Source organism: Capsella rubella, unplaced genomic scaffold (genome assembly GCF_000375325.1).
Source record: "Capsella rubella cultivar Monte Gargano unplaced genomic scaffold, Caprub1_0 scaffold_7, whole genome shotgun sequence".
Lineage (NCBI taxonomy): Eukaryota > Viridiplantae > Streptophyta > Magnoliopsida > Brassicales > Brassicaceae > Capsella > Capsella rubella.
Window position 1 is genome coordinate 5,887,612 of NW_006238917.1, and position 20,456 is coordinate 5,908,067.

At 39.4% G+C, this 20,456-nt stretch overlaps 8 protein-coding genes across 10 annotated transcripts; 5 read left to right on the top strand and 3 right to left on the bottom strand.

The window, feature by feature from the left end:
- Positions 1-43: 43 nt before the first annotated feature.
- Positions 44-1,186, bottom strand: LOC17878537 (23.6 kDa heat shock protein, mitochondrial). The gene is made up of 2 exons (XM_006285704.2): positions 902-1,186; positions 44-643 (listed from the first exon to the last, which is right to left on the bottom strand). Exons 1-2 carry the CDS (start codon positions 1,092-1,094, stop codon positions 207-209), a joined length of 630 nt encoding a protein of 209 aa, XP_006285766.1. The 5' UTR covers positions 1,095-1,186; the 3' UTR covers positions 44-206.
- Positions 1,187-2,382: 1,196 nt separating this feature from the next.
- Positions 2,383-4,067, top strand: LOC17877594 (QWRF motif-containing protein 7). Of its 2 annotated transcripts, none has more exons than XM_023779685.1 (5): positions 2,383-3,078; positions 3,177-3,413; positions 3,517-3,606; positions 3,725-3,835; positions 3,922-4,067. In XM_023779685.1, the coding sequence occupies exons 1-5, from the start codon at positions 2,383-2,385 to the stop codon at positions 3,994-3,996; spliced, it is 1,209 nt and encodes a 402-aa protein (XP_023635453.1). In that variant the 3' UTR covers positions 3,997-4,067. The 2 variants fall into 2 exon arrangements, with proteins under 2 accessions (XP_023635453.1, XP_006285999.1); XM_006285937.2 differs by having other exon boundaries at positions 3,728-3,835.
- A 312-nt stretch (positions 4,068-4,379) lies between these two features.
- LOC17877846 lies at positions 4,380-6,726 on the top strand. The gene is made up of 9 exons (XM_006284073.2): positions 4,380-4,515; positions 4,601-4,662; positions 4,771-4,831; positions 5,110-5,143; positions 5,287-5,513; positions 5,611-5,674; positions 5,805-5,899; positions 5,987-6,202; positions 6,380-6,726. Exons 1-9 carry the CDS (start codon positions 4,477-4,479, stop codon positions 6,539-6,541), a joined length of 960 nt encoding a protein of 319 aa, XP_006284135.1. The 5' UTR covers positions 4,380-4,476; the 3' UTR covers positions 6,542-6,726.
- LOC17880829 lies at positions 6,692-8,676 on the bottom strand. The gene is made up of 4 exons (XM_006285470.2): positions 8,080-8,676; positions 7,471-7,714; positions 7,268-7,373; positions 6,692-7,176 (listed from the first exon to the last, which is right to left on the bottom strand). Exons 1-4 carry the CDS (start codon positions 8,478-8,480, stop codon positions 6,896-6,898), a joined length of 1,032 nt encoding a protein of 343 aa, XP_006285532.1. The 5' UTR covers positions 8,481-8,676; the 3' UTR covers positions 6,692-6,895.
- Positions 8,677-10,834: 2,158 nt separating this feature from the next.
- Positions 10,835-15,088, top strand: LOC17878179 (U-box domain-containing protein 35). 2 transcript variants are annotated; one of them, XM_023778700.1, is made up of 10 exons: positions 10,835-11,011; positions 11,568-11,789; positions 11,947-12,068; positions 12,165-12,286; positions 12,369-12,547; positions 12,632-13,047; positions 13,131-13,232; positions 13,328-13,756; positions 13,910-14,668; positions 14,781-15,088. In XM_023778700.1, exons 2-10 carry the CDS (start codon positions 11,603-11,605, stop codon positions 14,955-14,957), a joined length of 2,493 nt encoding a protein of 830 aa, XP_023634468.1. In that variant the 5' UTR covers positions 10,835-11,011; positions 11,568-11,602; the 3' UTR covers positions 14,958-15,088. The 2 variants fall into 2 exon arrangements, with proteins under 2 accessions (XP_023634468.1, XP_006283114.1); XM_006283052.2 differs by lacking the exon at positions 10,835-11,011 and having other exon boundaries at positions 11,314-11,789.
- Positions 15,089-15,272: 184 nt separating this feature from the next.
- LOC17880979 (acid phosphatase 1) lies at positions 15,273-17,174 on the top strand. Its single transcript, XM_006284299.2, has 3 exons — positions 15,273-15,960; positions 16,181-16,390; positions 16,529-17,174. Exons 1-3 carry the CDS (start codon positions 15,566-15,568, stop codon positions 16,704-16,706), a joined length of 783 nt encoding a protein of 260 aa, XP_006284361.1. The 5' UTR covers positions 15,273-15,565; the 3' UTR covers positions 16,707-17,174.
- On the bottom strand, positions 17,070-18,249 carry LOC17878055 (oleosin 18.5 kDa). Its single transcript, XM_006285751.2, has 2 exons — positions 17,801-18,249; positions 17,070-17,526 (listed from the first exon to the last, which is right to left on the bottom strand). Exons 1-2 carry the CDS (start codon positions 18,181-18,183, stop codon positions 17,358-17,360), a joined length of 552 nt encoding a protein of 183 aa, XP_006285813.1. The 5' UTR covers positions 18,184-18,249; the 3' UTR covers positions 17,070-17,357.
- A 720-nt stretch (positions 18,250-18,969) lies between these two features.
- LOC17879276 (peptide methionine sulfoxide reductase A4, chloroplastic) lies at positions 18,970-20,455 on the top strand. Its single transcript, XM_006284332.2, has 2 exons — positions 18,970-19,527; positions 19,966-20,455. The coding sequence occupies exons 1-2, from the start codon at positions 19,015-19,017 to the stop codon at positions 20,215-20,217; spliced, it is 765 nt and encodes a 254-aa protein (XP_006284394.1). The 5' UTR covers positions 18,970-19,014; the 3' UTR covers positions 20,218-20,455.
- The last annotated feature ends 1 nt before the right edge of the window (position 20,456 follows it).

Consider the following 20,456-nt stretch of genomic DNA (forward strand, 5'->3'; position numbering starts at 1 on the left):
TTATTAACTTGTGCTAAATTTGGGTTTAAGCAGCAAATATTGATGTCAGCAGAAACGAAAACCATGGTTTCGAGAAACGTAAAAGAGATTTCTTTAAGTCAGTCTACAGCATCGACCGTGTACCCACTGGCCAAAACACACGCTTTTTATTCAAAAGACAACATATCAACAAAACAAACGCAACACTAAAAGAAAACGTAGGCATTTCAGTTGATTTCAATCTGACGCACATCGTTACGCTCTGCTTCTTTCATCTTCGGAATCACCACTTTCAAAACTCCGTTCTTCATCTCCGCCTTAATCTCATCGATCTTGTAAATCTTCTCCGGCAATCCAATCCGGCTCGTGAATTTACGGCTCCCGCTCTCTCCTTCCTCGCCACCATCTTCTTCTTCGTATTTCCCTTCTCCTCTAATCACCAAAGTGTCCTGTTCCAGAGCAAGCTTCACATCCTCTCTACTCAGCCCAGGCATGTCGATCCTCAGGTACAGAGCATCTTCTTTCTCTTTGATATCCCAACCACGACGAGCTCCTGAAGCTCCCATGCCTCGCGTAGCTGATAGCAGAGGATTCTCCATAAACTGGTCCATCAGATTCAGCACCTGACTAACGCTTCTCGTCGGCGAGAATGGATCAAACACATCTACACGAAATCAATATAAAAAATGTTAATAACATTATACAACATACGATTCTTCGTAAACTTTAGCTCAATGTTAGCTAATCTCTAATTTCATCACTATTTTTAGTACCTCCACAAAGTTACAGTCTACACAAAGTGCAACAGTACTATAAGCAGTTCGATTCGTCAAATTTTCAGCTGAATCCCTGATTTCGTTAAGATTTTAGAGCCGTAAACACAAATTCAGACACAGATCTGGATGTAAATCTAGACGAGTACCTGAGAAGAAATCACCACGGCGGCGAGAAACAGAACGATCAGAGCGCCGGTCTAGATCGTCGCCGTCGTCGTCATAGCTTCTTATGGCGTTGGTGTTGAAAAGGCGAGAGGAAACCAGAGGACGAAGAACGCTGCAGGAACGTGGAAGGATGGAGGAAGATACAAGTCTCTTAAGAGCGAGAGAAGACGCCATCTCTGATGTCTGTGTTAGAAATAAGAAAGCTTTTTCGAGAAGGTTTAACTGAGAGTGTAGTGTTTTTCTCTGATCACTGTGTGTGGCGAAAATGAGGACAGAGGAAGTTATATATAGGAGTGAAAGAGTAGAAGGGTGGATATTATGATGATCAGGTAAGTGACTGAATGTTCTGGAGAGATGGATATATCTCCGGATGGTTCTAGAGGTTCTTGGCTCCCAAGCTAAAAGTGTAATAACAATTAAACTTGTATCTTGTTCACTAAGAGGCCCATCATATTTGGCCCATGTTACTCAATTCATTGGTTACCTGGTCAGATGACCATGAAAAGGTTGTAAAGGTGGACACACAAATAATACCAAAGGTTTGTATATGTTTCTTCTGTTACCAAGACCATATATAATCATGAATATGGGTTTCACATACAGTTGACGAAAATGCTTACTGCAAAGAGAGATTGGAAGCTTCATTCAACAGACTTGATATAAACCATGAACCCAAAAGAGATACACATAAATGTTTTGTTACAATTATCATCGGCGATGATATATCAATAACAATGAGAGTTGGCAAGGAAGCGGCCACCAACCACTGAACGTGGGAAGATACGGTTCATACAAACATTCATTCGATAAGATAACTTTTTCTAAGATAACTATTTTCAAAACAAAAACAAAACATTTTACGTATATATATCGGTCTATATACTGACTGCGGAGGCCAAGAGTTCGACGCTTTTTTTTTTTTTTTTCCTGGTTACCGATTAAAGAGTTTGACGCTATCTTAAGTTTTATTTGCATTCAACGTAGATTAGATACCATATGCGGCCATTTTGAATTTATGTTTGAATGATTCTATTAATTAACCGCCATTTTGTTTAATTTTTAATTGAAAGAGATTAGATAAACAAAAGACGTGTCTATAGCTAAGCTGACCTTCGTACGATTCTGACCTTTACATAATTCTATTATAATCCCGGCCTTTCATAAAATACACTCGAAATTTAGAAAATATTTAACAATGTAGACACACTTACATGCAGAAGTGTTCTAACTGCCTCTTATACGTGCTGTCGACAACTCCTACAAATCCCCAAGCGTTATCAAGCAGATTAATTATGATTAGATGACTCGAACCCAAACTAATTTATATTTCTCAATCGTACAAACCAGTGTATATAGATTAGACGTACGATTCCTTGAACAAGCTAGCATATCTTTCTGGCTTAGTAGCTATTATAAGAGAGTCTTGCGTTATATAGTTATTATCCCTCAGTAAATAAGAAAAATGGCAACCACTAGTCGCAGACTCCGGCCTCCGTCCCCAAATATTGATCGGAGCCGGAGTATATCTTCCTCCATCTCTCTCCCGGTGTCCTTGAACGCCTCGTTATCGTCTTCTACGTCCTCCTCTTCTTCCTCTTCGCCTTCCAATTCAAGCAAACGAGTGATGATAAGCAGATCACACTCCACTACACGATCCTCCAGACCCACCGGATCATCCAACTCGAAACCCGGCGAGAGTATAATTCCTGCGAGAAACAGCGCGTCGAGATCACACGAGGCGAGCAACGGTAGAAGCAGAGAGGCATTCGCTAGGTACTTGGAGCAACGTGACCGTGGCAGTCCTCGTAATAACAACGCTTCATCGAGAGGGGTAAAAGCGGGAGGCGTCTCACCATCGGCGTGGGCGTTGTCCTCGGGGAGAGTTTCCATTATGAAGACGCCTCCGTCCAGCTCAGCTCCGGCGGCTCCAATGTGCATGACGCCGCCTGAGTCACCTGTAAGCAAAGCCAAGGTGAGAAGCGGTGGCGGTGGAGCTGTGGCCGGAGTTTTGAAGTACTTCATGGCGCAGAAGAAAGTATCTCCGGTTCAAGAAGAGGAGTATCACCGGTTTAGGGTATTTCAAAACAGATTACTTCAATGGAGGTTTGTTAACGCAAGAGCTGAAGCTACTGTGGCTAAACTTAAGATCAACGTTGAGGTACAAAACTCAATGATAATACATAAATATGTATCTTCTGATCAGTGTTAAATAATATTTACTAATTTGTGTTTGGTGATGTGACAATACGGTTTCAGGATCAGTTGTTTTGGGTTTGGCTAAGGATATACAAAATGAGGAACTACGTAGTGGAAAATATGATCGAAGTTCAAAGGCTTCGTCAAGAAATCAAATTACGTCAAGTGCTTAGCCTCCAAATGCCTTTACTCAATGAGTGGTCAAAACTAGACGCAAAAAACTCCGAAGCGTTGAGCAAACTAACTCGAAAACTCCATGCTTTGTCTCTCCGTTTACCCCTCCTACATGGTGCCACGGTTAGATATAATATTCCTTTAATATTAATTGGAAAACAATTTGCTTATGAACATTTCATGTTTTGTTCAGAAAACGAGAAAATTTATAAATTTGAAGTTACAGATAGATGTGGTGTCCATACATGAAGAAATGGTCGTAGCTATACAAGTCATGGACGAGATCGAAGACGTCATCATCAAATTTCTCCCACGAGTAAGTCCACTTTATTTTATACTATGTATAGATCTTTTACCTAAAAAAATTCTTATACACATGAATCTTATACTGTATAAGGAATTAATTTATGAATGCCTTGGTGATTAAATATCAGCAGGTTGAAATAATCTTATATGAGCTGACAGAATTGATCGGCATGTTCAATCAAGAATTGCTGTATTTTGAAGAAATTGAGAAGAGCCTTTTCTCCATTCCTATCTTTGCGGTAAGATAAATGGTTTGAATTTTATTTTCCAATTCGGATTTGAAAGCTCCAAAGGCTCTAAAGTGGTGAAATGATTGTTTTAACAGGCCAAGGAAAGTAGCTTGAAGGTCCATGTTCTCCAGAAGAATGAAGAACAGAGAAAACCTTTGCAAAATTTATAATATTTTCGTCTAATACACCAAGAGTTGAGCTTGTGTAACTAAATGTTAATTGTATTTGCCAATGAACAAGTAATACATTAATCATAAAAGATGGAACTTAACTAAATTAAATTGTTATTTTACTGATACTAGTTGAACAAAAGTATGAAAATGGTAAAAGAGAACTCAAACTATATATAATGAGAGTGCTAGTTCAAGTTATAATTTATCCAGTCATATACACATATGCTCAAGAAATTACAACTTCTTCCACCATTGTTTATTAACGTACTGTAGATATATATGAATATTTTTAATTAGAAATTGTGATGATTTAGGAGATATAAATATTGAAGAGAATAATATCGTTAAAAGCGTACTTAGATCAATTGGGATTAGCCTTTTCAGAATTGCAGAGGACCCGAGTTCGAAACCCTCCCTTCCCAAATCCCCAATTTTTTTTTCCTTCGTTTTCGAATTTCTTGCCGGCGGGCGACTGCCATGGATTCCGAGGACCACCAGAATCGCCCAATTTCCAAGGTAACCTTTCAATGATTACGTCTTCTTGTTCTCCCCTTTCGTAATTTTCATATCAAATCTAAAAAATTACGCATTTTCTCGACAGCGGAGGTTCAAACCAACACCTCCGGCGACTTCTCACCGGCCGATCGTCCCAGCTATCAACACGTAATACATTTTTTTCAACTATCGATCCTTTTTCTTGCTTTATGCATGTCGATTTCTGTATTTTTGCTTATAAATTGTGAAAGATCTATATATCGTTCTTGAACACAGCGAAGCTGAAGCTGAGGAAGATAATAAAAAAGCAGCTCGCCAGTTAGCCAAACGTATCGGCGTATGTGTAGTCCCGTTTTTTTTAAGAGTCTTTCTATTTTATTTTGTTTCCTATTTTAATTTCATGGCAAGTTCCAAATAACAGTTAGTATTAGTCTAACCATAATTTTCCTGATTAAAATAAATCAAAAATCTTATACGTTAGGTTATGATATGTATATACAATTGTGAAATGACAAGAGCTTATAACTCTCTCAGTTGTCATCATCTCCATCTGTTAATCACAAATGTTCAAAGTTGATATCTAACTTTCTTGTGTTGTTGTTGTTGTTGTTGCAGATTGGCAGGGAGAAACCCAAAACCGAAACAAAAGGTACATATGTATATGTTGTATATGTATTTACATTCTTCATTCTCTTGATATAAACTATGAGTTGTGTTTGATGGTGGTGGTGTGGTATGTATGGAATAAGTTTTAGCCGCGTTTGTTCTTGAATAAGTTTTGAAATCTTGCAGCTTCTTCCTCTGAAGTTGCTTTCCAAGCAGACTTCTCGTCACCTGAGATAAAGTCGTTTGGGGTTCCTAAAGAAGATGACAAGCGTGGTTCTGAAGTCAATCCTGATGTAAATCCCTCTTCTTCTGCTGTTATTCCTCCTCCTGTTTTATCTGCTACTGCTCGAGAAGATCAAGAAGAGCTTCAAAATTTGGTTACAAGAACCGAGGATGGCTACATTGAACCCTGGGTAACTAGAATCTTCAGATTTCAGATAGAACTTGATTTATCTCACAGTTTCTCTTTCTTTTTCTTGTGACATAAGGTTTGGCTCATTTCGTTTGCAGGATTGTAGAAACTCCTACTATCCTACTGTTCTTCCTTTGAGAAAGCCTAACTCTGGTGATCCAGGTATGTACTTTGCAATAGCTTGACGGCAACAATATGTTTATGTTATATCTCAATTCTTAGGTGTGAATATGTTAACTCAGTAAATAACTGCAATTTTCCATCAACTGGATCCCACTTCTCGTGTTGTTAGAACTGCTTGACCAGGAGGAATTTGGGGAGGTGGCTAAACACCGTGAACATAATGAGAACACCATCAACTCAGCAGAAGAACTCGGTCTGACATCGGTAATAAACTTGTAAACAAATTGGTATTGACAGACATGTGACCTCTTCACTGAGTTTGACTAATTGTATTTTCTGAGCTGCCTGCAGGTTGAACACGGCAAAGAACAGATGTTTTTCTTCAAACTTCCAGACTGTCTCCCTATAATGAAGCAATCGACAGGAACGAACACCAAGAGATCGGTACCGGAGAACAGTTCACAAAGAAGCAACCCTTTTGAAGGTTTACGAGAAGGTTTCATGGGCAAAATGCTAGTTTACAAGAGCGGCAATGTCAAGATGAAACTTGGAGATGTCCTCTTCGATGTAAGTCATTTGGTCTCATCATTATTACCTTGGCAGAAGAATCATGCATGCTTCTTTCACCATGTAGTTATTTATGTGAACACAGTAACACACATATCTGAAGCTGTGTTTGAAGCTACTCTGCTTGTACCTTTTCTTCATCTCTTTAACTCTCGATTCTATAATTCATACATGCAGGTCTTGCCAGGTCCGAATACAAAATTTCATAATGATGTGGCAGCAATCAACACCAAAGGGAGGAACTGTTGTCGCATTGGTTCTTCAGCAAAGATTGTGACCGTTACTCCTGATGTTGAGTCTCTTTTGAACACTGCTTCAGACATGGAAACACAGAAGTGAAGGTTGTTCTGGATATAGCCGGTCCTGTGCATACAAGGATGTGAAAAGCGTAGAATTGACCATTTAGATTCTGTAGCTACAAACTAATCTTCAACCCTGATCGTAAAAACTCTTCTCGGTGTCTTCTTTTGTAGTAAGAGATTCAGTAAGTGGGGTAAAAGAAAACTCTTTAACGTTTTGAAACATTCAGAGCTCTTATTACAGAAACGCAACAGAGTAAATCTTCTAAATTGTCAACAATGGAATACAAAACCAGAGATCCTCAAACAAACCACATAATGCCCTGAAAGAAAGCTAAACAAGTAGTGTCTAAGAGACAAAGACTAAGATGTATTGTCGACAAATTTGAAACGATCAAGACCTGTTGCAGGCTCTGGAAACCATCACAACCAGCAGGACGACAATGGAGAGCAGGACCGAAGTCATCAGCTTTTCCTCAAGCCAATTGTTGAATTTGGCATCTTTCCCCTTTTTGTTAACACCATCGTCATTGTAACTATTGAAGAGCTCAGCCACCACCTTTGTTATTTTCACAAACACTTCGGTGGCCTTAACCATTGTGTTGTCAAATACCCACTTTATGAAATCCATTGCTGCGTTATGCTCCTCAGGAGTGTCATCTGAATTCTCCTCATCTGTTATACGAAAAACAGAAAGACCAAACTAGGCAATGAGTTCCCTTAAAAGTCAGTCAAATGAAAAGCTTAGATTGATCAATTCATATACCTTGACTTATGCCATTGTTGTACAAGTCCCTAATCTCTCGCACCACATCGTTGTTCATCACAGCGTCCCAGACTGCTTTATCCGAGGACAGTGACACTACCATTCTCTGCAGAAAATGAGAGAAGCCCTTGAGTCATACACCCTTATTCGATATACAAACTTGAGCTTAGTGAATCAAGGAAAGAAAAAAAGGAAAAGATCACCTGGACAGATGGTTCTGTTCGCAGTAGGTCAAAAGCATTGTAAACCTGATCATAAGCATGAGGCGGTGAGATTCTTGAATGGCACAGTTGCATTGACGGCTCCATCCAGTCCAAATCCGATCCAAATGAAGGAACTTGATGAACCATCCCTGTAGCTATTGGGGTCTGGTTTCCACCACTATTGTCTGGATAACACTCGAATTTGTCTCTAACCAGCTTAGAATATGAACTCCCATCGAAAACCCTTAAAAAGAAACAAGAGTCAACAGTTTAGTCACTCCAACATGTTCATAAGAAAACAAAGACCAATGATTATGAACAGAACAAGCAAACAATTATAGAAAGTATTTAGGTACTCTATACTACAAAACAACAACGGTGTGGGGTAAAGCTGCCACGAGGACAGTTTGGTAGAGTTTCAATCTTGTTCACAGATCATCACATCAAGACAATAATATCGCAATTAGAAAGGAAAAATTAGTAAACTTTTGAGAAAATTTATCAAGCCAACAAGACAATTCTCATGTCTCTCTGACTCTCTCTATAGTCACATCCAACGAAGACACAGTTTCAAAGCGAAAAGAGAAAAGAAAAGAAAAAAAGGATTACTGCTGGAGAGCAGAGACAGCATCTTGGACTTCATCGACAGAAGGAGCAGAGCCAAACAGAGAGCCATCTTCTTCCTCTGAAACCCACTCAAAATCATCGTAAGCACCGGAATTAACAAAAGAAAAAGCGCCGCCGCCCCATCCAGAGGTTGCAGACACCGGAAGATTCAACAGGGACCCTGCAGCAGCCGCCGAAATGGTAAGGTTGTTAGACCCAGAAGACGATCCGAGTTTCTGAGCATGAGAAACAGAGGCGTTTCCAGCAGGGGACGACGTGGACGAAGAAGAAGCAAAGGGATCTTGAATTCCGCCGTTGGCTACGCCGGTCCTAGTCATAGCACGACCGGCGGCGCGTAACATACCTCCGCCGCCGCCCATAGGCCCTCTTCCTCCACCAAACATGAGACGCGATCAAAGTGGTTTTTCTTTTTTAATAAACTGACGACGACACAGGAGGTTTCGTGTGTATGTTTACTCGGTGAGTTTGTCTCTTGGTCTACCGAGTGGGGGGGATCGAGTTAAATGGGTCTGCTGCTGTGTGATGGATTGATTCTGCTGCTATTTCTTCGGTTTTATAAATTATTTACTTGAAACAGTTTTTGATGGAATCGAGGAAATGGATAAAGAAAGATTTATATATAAATGCAAAAAATGTCTCTTAAAAGATTTTCAAAGAATATCTGACTTTCCTTTACTTTTGCTTTTGGGTCCTTCTTCTCCACGACACGCTTATCCATTTACAACTCTCTTTTCTCCTTTGCATTAAAATGCAATTTAATACTTCTACTATTTGATCAAAAAAAAAAAAAAAAAAATACTTCTACTACTACCATTGTTATATAATATTAATTTCCAAAAATTTATATGATATATTGTAAGTAACTATCAGTATACGTGAGTTTCCTAAGAAATATTATACAAAATAACAAATCATATCATTTTTTTTTGGGGGCAAAACAAATCATATCATTAAGTTATAGAATTTCATATTGAATTTGGATGTGTTTGTACTGTGTACATGTTCATTTTTGGTTAGAAGCCTTAAACCAAAACCAGCACGTAATAGTTTTCTTCGTTTCTTTCGTAAACCATGTATTGGTTTAGTAGATAAACCAAAACATGATGAGTCTTTTTTCAATTTGAGTTTTGGTTGCGTTTTCAATTGGATTATATAATTTTCTTCTGTTCGTATAAATGTCAACGTGCAGTATATAGGCGTTTCTGTGTGTTGCCAAAATTTAAGTTTAACTCGCAATTTATATGTTTTTCATTTTACAAAGCAAATTATATTAAGCGGTTCTCCGTAAAAAAAAAAAAAAAAAAGAGGAAAATAAATTGTAAAGAAACATAAGCATTTGATAATGACGTGAACAATGGTTGCTCGCTCACATGCAAAAATACACAAATAAGTAATACGAAAATTAGACTCAATAGCATGAAAACTCCAAAACCAATTTGAAAGTCAGATATACATTTCGTACGGTAAAAGGACTACCCAGCATAAAATAAATCAGACTCGATTTTTTGAAATTTTTTCCCCTAAGATATCTAATCATTGAAATAAATAATAATGTGTCCAAAGTTATTTCCATATGTCCTAATCGTGTTATAGGATTCACGAGATGCAATGAAGATTTTGGCGTGGAGACACAAGACGAGTTTAGATTCGAGTTTTCCCACCTCTCATTATCAATGAGATCATACCAACAATGACATTGATATTCGTTTTTCTTCAAGTAAGAAGTAACCAATGTTTTTTTCTTTGCTTCCATTTTGGCTTAAGTCCAGGATTTTGCCAAAATTGATTAGATATGAATAAAATCAGGTCCAATTTGGCTGGTCGCGTGTTGTGCGGATTTTGCTGCTTGCAATCTTGTATTAGACCAGTTAGTTGGACTGATCAGGCTACAAACACCGCAAAATCAACAACTAGGTCAAAACTCGCTAACCGGCGTTTTAATGGAACCGGTTAAAGCACTGTCCAAATGCTAACCAATGGTTTAGTTTGAACTCTACCATAAACAAAGCAACAAAACAAACGACATGCATGGTCAGCGCACAGTTAATGAAGTTGTATCTTTTGATAATTACTACTAGTATATCTGATGTTAGTTGATACCGGTATGAGTCCGCACCTCAGGTCCACAGCCAGGTGACTAGCTGAGTGGTGACTGGTTTGTAAGTGAGAGACCAAACCTACACAGTTTCTTATTTGCTTACCTAAAGTAAAAAAAAAAAAAAGGAATTGACACTAGAGTTTTTTTTTTTTTTTTTTTTATTTATTTATTTACAAATGCTACTGATTTCTTTTGCATAGAAGGGGAGACAAAAAGACGTGAGGAAGGGATAGGTCATGCGTGCAACTAAGGGGAAACAAACGAATTAATTAAGTTTTAGATTTTTAATAATAGCGTTGAGGAATGCAATTAATACCAAATAATTAAGGAAATAAGAGATAAACATGATTATAATAATTGCGAAGGGCCTAAACTATGATTAAGAAGTTCGTTCTTTTTAGTTCTTTTAACACACTCTCTCTCTGTCACTCTTGATAATGAAGAAAATTCTCACGAGAACAAAAAGAGTATATACCAAGACTGATCCTTTGACGATTAACATAATAACATGGACCAAGTTGTCTCATTTTCTTATTACTTGTATTGATATATTTTGTAAGATTCTATGGTTATAAGAAGCTAGCCAAAGATTGTATCCGAGATTAGCAGCACATAGCAAACGTGCGTCTTCTTCCTCGGTTGGCTCTTTTTCTTTTTATTTGTTTCTGTCATTGATTACCTTTGTGAAAATGGAAGCTTCCACCACTTCTCCACCAAGTTCCAGATGCCCAATGCCGAACTAAGGGGCAAAATTTTTCAATCTTCTCGTAATTTACGTCTTGGGTTTGACTAAAGTCTCATCCTTTATTTACCGAGGTAGTTTCAATTTCTGGGATTCTTGTATTACCCTTTAGCTCTGCTGTAGGGCTATTTCTCGTTGATTGACATTGCTAAATGTTTCGTAGTCTTGTGGATTCCTCTGCAATTGCATTGTGCTAAAAGTTGACATTTTTTCTTGGGAAGTAAAAAAAAAAATTAACTTGGAAGAGACTAGCTGTTTGGCTTCTATGGTCGTTGGGTGTGCTTAATGATGCTTACGCACTAACTTGTCCACATTATTATACTCTTGAGACATTTGACTATTAACGCCTTTAGATGTATCGCATGATTGGCATACCTCTATTGAATTCAAGCTCTTGTCATTTGTCAATACTTTTGTTATCATTCGCCATTGCTGTTTGGTTTAATTGATCATTGGTATCAATATTCAGCTACGTGAGTTTGAGTATAGTTACTGTCTGTTAATTCTCGTTGGCTGGAGAGTTTTATATGGCCTTTGGTTTTCCCTTTCTTTGTGTTATCTCTACTTTGAGAACAAAACGCTCTTTTTAGGACATTGCTTTGCAATGTCTGAAATGGTTGTAGTGTGCAGGGTAAAAGTAACAAGTAGGAAAAAAAAGATAGACAATGAGTAGATCACCAGACAAACTAGCGCTTCCTCCTCCTTCATTGTATACCGTCATTGTGGCTCTTAGTGGAAGCAGTAAAAGCAAAAATGTAGTTACATGGGCGCTCGAAAAATTTGCTCCTGAAGGAAATGTTGGCTTCAAGCTACTTCACATCCATCCAATGATTACTTCTGTACCTACACCAAGTAAATCTCCAACTATGACTTCTATTTCTGTTTCTTTCTTGCACTCAGGACTTCTTGTGTGTTTGCTTATTTCTATATGGTATATTGTGTCAAAAACAAATTGAGACTTTATTTGAACTGACAAAAGCCTGATGTCCATTTCTTGTTCCTTCTCAAGTGGGAAATGCAATCCCTATTTCCGAGGTACGAGATGATGTTGTAACTGCGTATAGACAGGAAATATTGTGGCAATCTGAAGAAATGATTAAACCTTTCACAAAAATGTTCATGCGGAGAAAGGTACTGTCGCTTACTAGATATCTTATGCTTTTCCTATATTTGACTACAACCAAAACCTCAAAGTTTCATGAACTCATTGAATTACCTTAATGAAAGGTTGCAGTAGAAGTTCTTGTGATCGAATCAGATAATACAGCAGCTGCGATAGCTGAAGAAGTTACTCGGAATTCAACAGAGAGACTTGTCATTGGAGGCTCATCGCGTAGTTTTTTCTCAAGGTATATGACCACCGTGCTGCTAGCTTTATACCTTTTGTTCTTTTGGTTTCTTGTACCAATGAATCTGTTTTGAAAATTCCAGGAAAGCTGATATGTGCTCAGCGATATCAGCTTTGATGCCAAATTTTTGTACAGTCTATGTTGTTTCAAAAGGAAAACTGTCATGCGTCCGACCATCAGACTCTGACGGCAATGCAACTATAAGAGACGATGGTAGCGAAAGAACTGATTCCTCAAGCGGTTCTTCTGGTCCCACCTCAGGTTTATGACTCAACAATGTGTTCTTGTGAATATTCAACCAGAAATGGTGTGTAGGTCTAATTTTGCTACCCCATTTCTTTCTAGATTCAACAGATGTGATGTCAAGTGGGCGTGACTCTCAATCTCGTGTTCTGTCCCTTCCAGTTAGGCGATTGTTACAATTACCTGCAATTGCAAGACAAGCATCAGTTCCGATGGAAACGAGTTCAGTTGGCTCGGATGAAACCAGGTGCATGTCTTTGGATGCAGAGGAAGCTAAAGATGTTTCGAGTATTAATAGAAGCAGCACGGATACTACATCACGTTGGACTCCGCGGCTTCGAGATTATGAGGAGAGAAAAGAAGCTATGAGTTCTTCTTCTAGCAACCGTGAATATGGGAATGTTGGTAGTAGGTTTAGTTGGACTGGCATGGTGATCGATACTACTAACTCCCGGGCTTCTCAACAAGCTTCAAACATGTCTGATCCTCTAAGTGAACAATCTTATACAGACAACCAGGTACAAAAATGGAGATTTTTTTTTTATACCGATTATTTCTACATTATCTTCTGAATAGGAATTATATAAGGTTATTTGTTCAGGTAAACCTAAACTTTGAGATTGAGAAGTTGAGAGCTGAGCTTAGACATGTTCAAGAAATGTATGCTGTGGCTCAAACAGAAACCTTTGATGCTTCTCGAAAGGTGAAGGCCGGATAATCTCATACATCTTTGCATTTGCTCTTTGCATTTGCTTAAACTTATTAGTTTGTGTTCAATGCTTTTTGAAAATGCTTCAGCTTGGTGAGCTTAACCAACGTCGGTTAGAAGAAGCCATAAAGTTGGAAGAGCTCAAGTTAAAGGAGTACGAATCTCGAGAGTTAGCGGAAAAAGAAAAGCAAAATTTTGAGAAGGCGAGGAGAGATGCAGAGAACATGAGAGAAAGAGCAGAGAGGGAAATTGCGCTGAGAAGAGAAGCCGAGAGGAAATGCACACGTGATACTAAAGAGAAAGAGAAGCTTGAGGGAACTCTTGGGTCTCCTCAGCTGCAATATCAGCACTTCACTTGGGAAGAAATTATGGCTGCCACTTCATCGTTCTCAGAAGAGCTGAAGATCGGAATGGGAGCCTACGGAGCTGTTTACAAATGTAATCTGCATCATACAACCGCAGCTGTCAAAGTTTTACATTCTGCTGAAAGTAGTTTGTCCAGACAATTCCAGCAAGAGGTATGGAAGTAGGCTTGGACAGTCGTTTTAAGGCATTTTGGTTTTCTGTTTATGTGGCCATCCCTATATGGAAGTTTTTTTCAATTTTAGTTTAAATTGTTGTGGAAAGTCATCTCTGTTCTAAGCAGCTACATATATCTCCTTATTGTGCAGCTTGAAATATTGAGCAAGATTCGGCACCCACACTTGGTTATGCTTCTAGGAGCATGCCCGGAGAAAGGTGCTTTGGTTTATGAGTACATGGAAAACGGTAGCTTGGAGGACAGACTGTTCCAGGTCAACAATAGTCCGCCACTCCCGTGGTTTGAGCGGTTTAGGATAGCTTGGGAAGTCGCAGCAGCTCTTGTCTTCCTCCACAAATCAAAGCCTAAACCGATCATTCACCGTGATCTAAAACCCGCAAACATCTTGCTTGATCATAACTTCGTCAGCAAAGTTGGAGACGTTGGACTCTCAACGATGGTTCAAGTCGATCCTTTATCAACGAAATTTACTATATACAAACAAACAAGCCCAGTAGGAACATTATGCTATATTGATCCAGAATATCAACGAACGGGAATGATATCATCAAAATCAGATGTCTATTCCTTTGGAATGATCGTTCTTCAGCTTCTAACAGCAAAACCGGCTATCGCATTGGCACATTACGTAGAGAGTGCAATGGATAGTAACGAAGAGTTTCTCAAGATGTTAGATCAGAAAGCTGGTAACTGGCCGATTGAAGAAACCCGCGAATTGACAGCATTGGCTTTATGTTGTACAGAGCTAAGGGGCAAAGATAGACCTGATTTGAAAGATCAGATTCTTCCAGCGCTGGAGAGCCTAAAGAAAGTAGCTGATAAGGCAAGGAACTCACTTTCCGGTGTGTCTACACAGCCTCCCACTCATTTCATCTGCCCATTACTTAAGGTAACTAAATGTACACAAACCTTGTTTACATGGCCAATCCAAAATAACTGCAATGTTTCTGTGTGTTGTGGTGAAAACTGAAAATGTTGAGAGGCTTGTCTATACAATGCAGGATGTGATGAACGAGCCGTGCGTTGCGGCTGATGGATACACATACGACCGTCGTGCGATAGAGGAGTGGCTTGAAGAGCACGACACGTCGCCGATGACGGATTCACCATTGCGTAGCAAGAACCTTTTGCCCAACTATACTCTTTACACAGCTATCATGGAGTGGAGGTCTGTCTAGAGTCTAGACTATACAGTAAGCCAAAATGTGTAGCCTTTTCTTGGTATATAAACGGCAAGATGCTCCTCCCTTCTTCACGTTTTTGTTGGTTCGGTTTAAAGCATAAAAAAAATACTAATGTGTATATAATTGCATCTTTCTTTGGTTGTATGAAGAGTAATGGCAATATGATATTGTTTGATTCACAATGGTATCCGTAATGTTTATTACAATTTTACGAATATTAGTATCCATTCGTTAATTTGCCTCCAAATATTAGGACTCAAAAGCATTGCCTTTTTTCATTCTTTGTGGTGCTTTTGGGGTCTCTCTCCTCCTCCATTACCCAAAAAGAAACAGAGCTCTTTCTCCGATCATCCTCATTTCTCCATTGAAAAAAAGGACTTGAGGGGGAAAGGTTTAACTGTTTCTAGGGTTTCTTCAATTCCATTTTTTTCATCATTGGAGAATGGAATTTTCTCCTTTTCTCTCATTGCTTCTTCAGATTTTCGCCTGAATTTTTAGAAACCTTAGACCCAATTGCAAAAACTTCACCTTTTGTGTTCTCTAGCCTCATTTTCTTAAAAAAAAATTGATTCGATTCGTCAATCTTGTTGCATTACACAACAATGCGGATTCTTGTGAATCTCCTTGTGTTTTCTCTGCTTCCTCTCGCGTTCTCCGAGGAAAACTCTAGCTCGTACCTCATTCCACGACCATTGATCTTTAAGACCCAGCTCAAGACCATCGACGACGATGTCAATCTACATTGCACGAGCTGGAGATTCGCGGCGGAGACGAACAATCTCGCGCCTTGGAAAACGATTCCTGCTGAATGCGCCGACTACGTGAAGGATTACCTTATGGGTAAAGGTTACGTCTTTGATGTCGAGAGAGTCTCCGAAGAGGCTAAGGTTTACGCCAGCACCTTCGAATCTAACGGCGACGGGAAAGATGTTTGGATTTTCGATATTGATGAGACCTTATTGTCGAATCTTCCTTATTATTTGGAACACGGTTGTGGGTAAATTTATCTCAATCTTTCATATTACAAAATCTTGAGGAGTTAAAATGTGAGATAGGTGTTTTGTTGTCTGTCTTTTTCTTTGCTTTGTTTGTCTGGAGGATTATTTAACAAAGTTGATGCACCAACCCCAAGATATTGTAGTAACAGTCAAATGTGAATCTGTTTTCTTTCACTGAGTTGCATAATTAGTAGTATCCTCTGTTTGGGAATTTTGCAGGTTGGAAGTTTTTGATCATTCAAAGTTCGATAAGTGGGTGGAGAGAGGAATAGCACCTGCCATAGCACCAAGCTTGAAACTTTACCAAATGGTTAAAGAAATGGGTTACAAAGTTATCCTGCTGACAGGGCGTAGAGAGAACCACAGGGTTGTCACTGTCGAAAACTTGCGCAATGCCGGCTTCCATAACTGGGACAAGCTTATTCTCAGGTACACACCATACTTAAATTGGGGGAATGTGTGTCCTCCACTACAATGTGGCTCATAAGTTTTGTATCCGGTTCTTGATGCTAATCATATCTTGGATTTGGATGATCGACATATTCTTTTTGCTGCTTAATGCACCAGATCGTCGGATGATGACCACAAAACAGCGACCACATACAAGTCTGAGAAGAGGGATGAAATGGTGAAAGAAGGGTACAGGATCAGAGGCAATTCAGGTGACCAGTGGAGTGATTTGTTAGGTTCTGCAATGTCAGAAAGATCCTTCAAACTTCCAAATCCAATGTATTATATTCCCTGAACTCTGAAGGGAAGAAAGTCTTTAACTTGATTAATCAGAGGCAATTCAGGTGACCAGTTGGAGCAACCTACTGTTTTTAAAGTTTTGGTTGTCATGTAATCACTTGCTAATGTCAATGTAGTACTGTCTGCATCAGTTTGTGTGTAAACTTTTAGCTGGAAAGCATTTTAAGACTAAGAGTGGAAAATCCCTTTTATTATCGCTCAACTATAATAGAATGAAGAACACATCATTCAAATCCTATCAATCTATGAAGTTTGAATTACAAGGAGTCTCTGCACTGCACATACAATTGATGATGACTGATGCATGAAGTGATAAGATGACCTCTATAAAATACCAGAATAGAAAAAAGAAAGAACATTAATTTCACAAAACAAGACCTTTACCATAATATAGACGTCTGCACTTACAAACAAACCAAAGAAAGTACAACATGTAATGTAACGTTCACAAATTACAATAAGAGAAAAAAACAAACATGGTACCATTTGACAAAGTAGAAACATACATAAAACATTATAGTACTTATAGAAAAAAGAAAGATAGCTAGTCGACATCGGTTTTTATTACCTCCCTCTGATCAAATTCTAAACACTTTATTCCTCATATAAACTCTTTCTCACATCCCCGAATGGCAGTGAGGTAATTTTAAGTAGTGTGCTGAGTCCCACGGGTACGGTCACGGTCGTGCTCCCCACCTGTGTGTTGTTGTCCGTAGTACTGAGCTCTGTCTTTCAGATCCTGAGCTTTGCTTCCCAGCTTCATCCTTGCACTGTCCAACTTGTCTGATCCCTGTGGGTGCTCTCCCGTTGCGTACCTATTTCATAAATCAAATGTGCATCATAATACTAAGCATTCAGCTATATATAAGATATACAGAAACACATAACACGATATAGCTACGTCAGCTTTTGTATTTAATCAAACAAAAAATATCCAAAGCTACCTCCTAGTTCGAGGCTAGTACTTCCCTATAATTTACAATTTGTTAATGTGACAATTGATCCAAAGCTACTGGCCTGACACACATGCATGTGCTAAACACACATATTGTCCAAATGAATGGAATATGGTCATGGATGTGTTCTTACTTGTAAATCCAAGAGAAGACGGTTATAGCTGCAATGCCAAACCCACCAGAGGAAAGAAAGCCGGTGATGAGGAGTGCGACGGTGATGAGAGCCGGGACGAGGATTGGACTGAAGATGACGAGCAAAGGAGTTGCAACAGTCAAAGCAATGACTGTTCCTACAAGGGTGAGGCTGGAGAGGACAAGGAGGGAACCACCAGCTGTGACAGCAGTAGCAGCTTTAGCAATCTGCCTAGACTTAGAGTAGTCTGATCCTCGTCCAGACATCTGGCCGTACTGGTCTCGTCCCATCATCTGGCCATATTGGTCTCGGTCTCGGCCCAACATCGGGTACTGGTCACGGCCGATGATATCGTGATGGGTTGTTCTAGCTGTATCAGCCATTTTGCTTTCTTGTTGACTAGAAGAAAAAGGAGATGCTTATAATGAGATTGATGAAGAAGAGAAGGATGTGTATATATTTCGGAATAGGAATGAGTGTGAAATTGTTTACATATATGAAGAGAGTGGAGGAGAGTCACGTGTCAATGGCGTCATCATGCAATTGTACGCCACCTGTTAATAGCGTCACCATGCAGCCGCTGCATGTGTAAACGAGAGGGGTCTACTTGAGGACACGTTTGTTTTGTTGTCTAGTTTCCTCAGAATGTAGCGTTGGCAATGAACCGAACGCAAACCTTAAATGGACTACTGGGCTGGATAGTACTTAATATTGGTTCGGGCCTTCTTTGAATTCCTGAGAAACGGGCGACCAGTATTGGCAAACGGGACCTCAAATGAAAACTCCAAAAGGTAAAAGAAGAAAGAAGTTTGAAAATTTAGAAAAAGAAAGTGTTGTATAGAACACAAAAACAATACATAGAAGCTTTTAGCTGTCTTACAACAATGTACAAACGCAATAATTACTACATCTGAAACTATAAACCAAACCATCTACATTTAAATCCTTTTATTGATGCATGTTGTTGAAAAGAATAAAAATTGATAAGCCAAAGTCAGAAACTTTACACGTCCATTAACATTCACTTATTATTACTTTGGGATTTCTTATGAACGCTAATATTTGTGGGGATTTCGTATAATTTGAGTTTATGTCCAAAGGTTCAAATTTTTTCCGCAACATTCCAGAAAATGAAGAAATTTTAAGATATAAAAAATATATATCCACCGCCTCTTATTAAAAGTTCCAAATTTCACCACGTCACTGCATCGATAATGCAGGTCCTCGTCGCCTCTCCTCCGATTCTCTCCGCCGCTGCTCTCGCTAAACCTCTCCATTCCCTCTCTAAAGCTGCACTCCCTTTCTCTAGAGCCCCTTTCCCCCAGACCTCACGACGACCCATCTCCGTCTACAAATCCCCGATGAACAACCTCTTCAACAGGCTCGGTTTCGGCTCTCGTCCCCAAGCCCAAGTCGACCCGGCTTCCGCCGCAATCGCCCAAGGACCTGACGACGATGTTCCCTCTCCAGGTCAGCTATTCGCCCAATTCGGCGCCGGTTGCTTCTGGGGTCTGGAGCTAGCTTACCAGAGGGTTCCTGGTGTGACCAAAACCGAGGTTGGGTATAGTCATGGGGTCGTTCACAATCCCACTTACAGGGATGTATGTAGTGACATAACGGGACATAACGAGGTTGTTCGGGTTCAGTACGATCCTAAAGAGTGCAGCTTTGAGACCTTGCTCGATGTTTTCTGGAAGCGCCATGATCCAACCACCTTGAATCGTCAGGTGATAAGCTTTATCCAGAAAAATCTAGACTTTATCGCATCGGATTTGGGGATGAATTGCTATTTGATAATTTCGAGGCATCACATGTGTAGATGAACTCTGTGTGTCTTAACTTAATCTTCATATACATTTGGTAGTCTCATCACATGTGTAGACGATCTCTCTGTGGCTAAGTTGTTATGTCTTTGGTTTGGAGTTAGATCCAATTTTTACTCTTAGGCCTTGTTGGTTTGAGGATTCTGCTCTCTGACAAATGCAAGACACCGAGCGGATAGAAGTTAACGGATTATGTGGGAGTGACATTGCCATTTCCGTTTCCAATATGGTTCTACTTAAGCCTGGTCCTTTCATGCTACTATACAGCTTATTACACATTTGAGGATGGATCTATCTTGTGGTTTTTCACATCATGCTGACGTTTGTGTATTGATTGAGCAGGGGAATGATGTGGGAACGCAGTATCGATCAGGCATATACTTCTACACAGACGAGCAAGAGCGGATAGCTCGTGAATCTCTTGAGATCCAGCAGAAGATCTTGAACAAGAAGATTGTGACAGAGATACTTCCCGCTACAAAATTCTACAGAGCGGAAAACGAACACCAGCAATACCTGGCAAAAGGAGGTCGCATGGGTTTGAGGCAATCACCTGAGAAAGGTTGCAAGGATCCAATCCGATGCTATGGCTAAGTAACCAAGTCAATCGTCCCTCAAGCACATAAAAAAAGAAGTGAGCTGTTTCATGATAATACAATAAACTGTAGATCACATTTATGTCTTGTCTTTGTTATGTAACCAGTGGTGATGATGCATCATATGTTTACCTGAATGTTGTGATAAATTTTAGTGTTTCAAAAAAAACCTAAGTTGTAACACAGTGAATACGAATCAGAACCATAATATTTCATTAGTCCTGGTTTTGAGCGTAC

Excerpts from the sequence above, each read along its gene's own strand:
- LOC17878537 (XM_006285704.2), bottom strand. The coding sequence starts at position 1,094 with ATGGCGTCTTCTCTCGCTCTTAAGAGACTTGTATCTTCCTCCATCCTT. Across the intron at positions 644-901 it reads CCGTGGTGATTTCTTCTCAG|ATGTGTTTGATCCATTCTCG; the intron begins GTACTCGTCTAG and ends GATTTCGTGTAG.
- LOC17877594 (XM_023779685.1), top strand. The coding sequence starts at position 2,383 with ATGGCAACCACTAGTCGCAGACTCCGGCCTCCGTCCCCAAATATTGAT. Across the intron at positions 3,079-3,176 it reads AACTTAAGATCAACGTTGAG|GATCAGTTGTTTTGGGTTTG; the intron begins GTACAAAACTCA and ends ATACGGTTTCAG. Across the intron at positions 3,607-3,724 it reads TCATCAAATTTCTCCCACGA|CAGGTTGAAATAATCTTATA; the intron begins GTAAGTCCACTT and ends ATTAAATATCAG.
- LOC17877846 (XM_006284073.2), top strand. The coding sequence starts at position 4,477 with ATGGATTCCGAGGACCACCAGAATCGCCCAATTTCCAAG. Across the intron at positions 5,514-5,610 it reads ATGGCTACATTGAACCCTGG|GATTGTAGAAACTCCTACTA; the intron begins GTAACTAGAATC and ends TTTCGTTTGCAG. Across the intron at positions 5,900-5,986 it reads AAGAACTCGGTCTGACATCG|GTTGAACACGGCAAAGAACA; the intron begins GTAATAAACTTG and ends AGCTGCCTGCAG.
- LOC17880829 (XM_006285470.2), bottom strand. The coding sequence starts at position 8,480 with ATGTTTGGTGGAGGAAGAGGGCCTATGGGCGGCGGCGGAGGTATGTTA. Across the intron at positions 7,374-7,470 it reads GAACAGAACCATCTGTCCAG|AGAATGGTAGTGTCACTGTC; the intron begins GTGATCTTTTCC and ends CATTTTCTGCAG. Across the intron at positions 7,177-7,267 it reads CAACAATGGCATAAGTCAAG|ATGAGGAGAATTCAGATGAC; the intron begins GTATATGAATTG and ends TTCGTATAACAG.
- LOC17878179 (XM_023778700.1), top strand. The coding sequence starts at position 11,603 with ATGAGTAGATCACCAGACAAACTAGCGCTTCCTCCTCCTTCATTGTAT. Across the intron at positions 12,287-12,368 it reads TCGCGTAGTTTTTTCTCAAG|GAAAGCTGATATGTGCTCAG; the intron begins GTATATGACCAC and ends TGAAAATTCCAG. Across the intron at positions 14,669-14,780 it reads TCATCTGCCCATTACTTAAG|GATGTGATGAACGAGCCGTG; the intron begins GTAACTAAATGT and ends TATACAATGCAG.
- LOC17880979 (XM_006284299.2), top strand. The coding sequence starts at position 15,566 with ATGCGGATTCTTGTGAATCTCCTTGTGTTTTCTCTGCTTCCTCTCGCG. Across the intron at positions 15,961-16,180 it reads TATTTGGAACACGGTTGTGG|GTTGGAAGTTTTTGATCATT; the intron begins GTAAATTTATCT and ends GGAATTTTGCAG. Across the intron at positions 16,391-16,528 it reads TGGGACAAGCTTATTCTCAG|ATCGTCGGATGATGACCACA; the intron begins GTACACACCATA and ends TTAATGCACCAG.
- LOC17878055 (XM_006285751.2), bottom strand. The coding sequence starts at position 18,183 with ATGGCTGATACAGCTAGAACAACCCATCACGATATCATCGGCCGTGAC. Across the intron at positions 17,527-17,800 it reads GTCTTCTCTTGGATTTACAA|GTACGCAACGGGAGAGCACC; the intron begins GTAAGAACACAT and ends TTTATGAAATAG.
- LOC17879276 (XM_006284332.2), top strand. The coding sequence starts at position 19,015 with ATGCAGGTCCTCGTCGCCTCTCCTCCGATTCTCTCCGCCGCTGCTCTC. Across the intron at positions 19,528-19,965 it reads CAACCACCTTGAATCGTCAG|GGGAATGATGTGGGAACGCA; the intron begins GTGATAAGCTTT and ends TTGATTGAGCAG.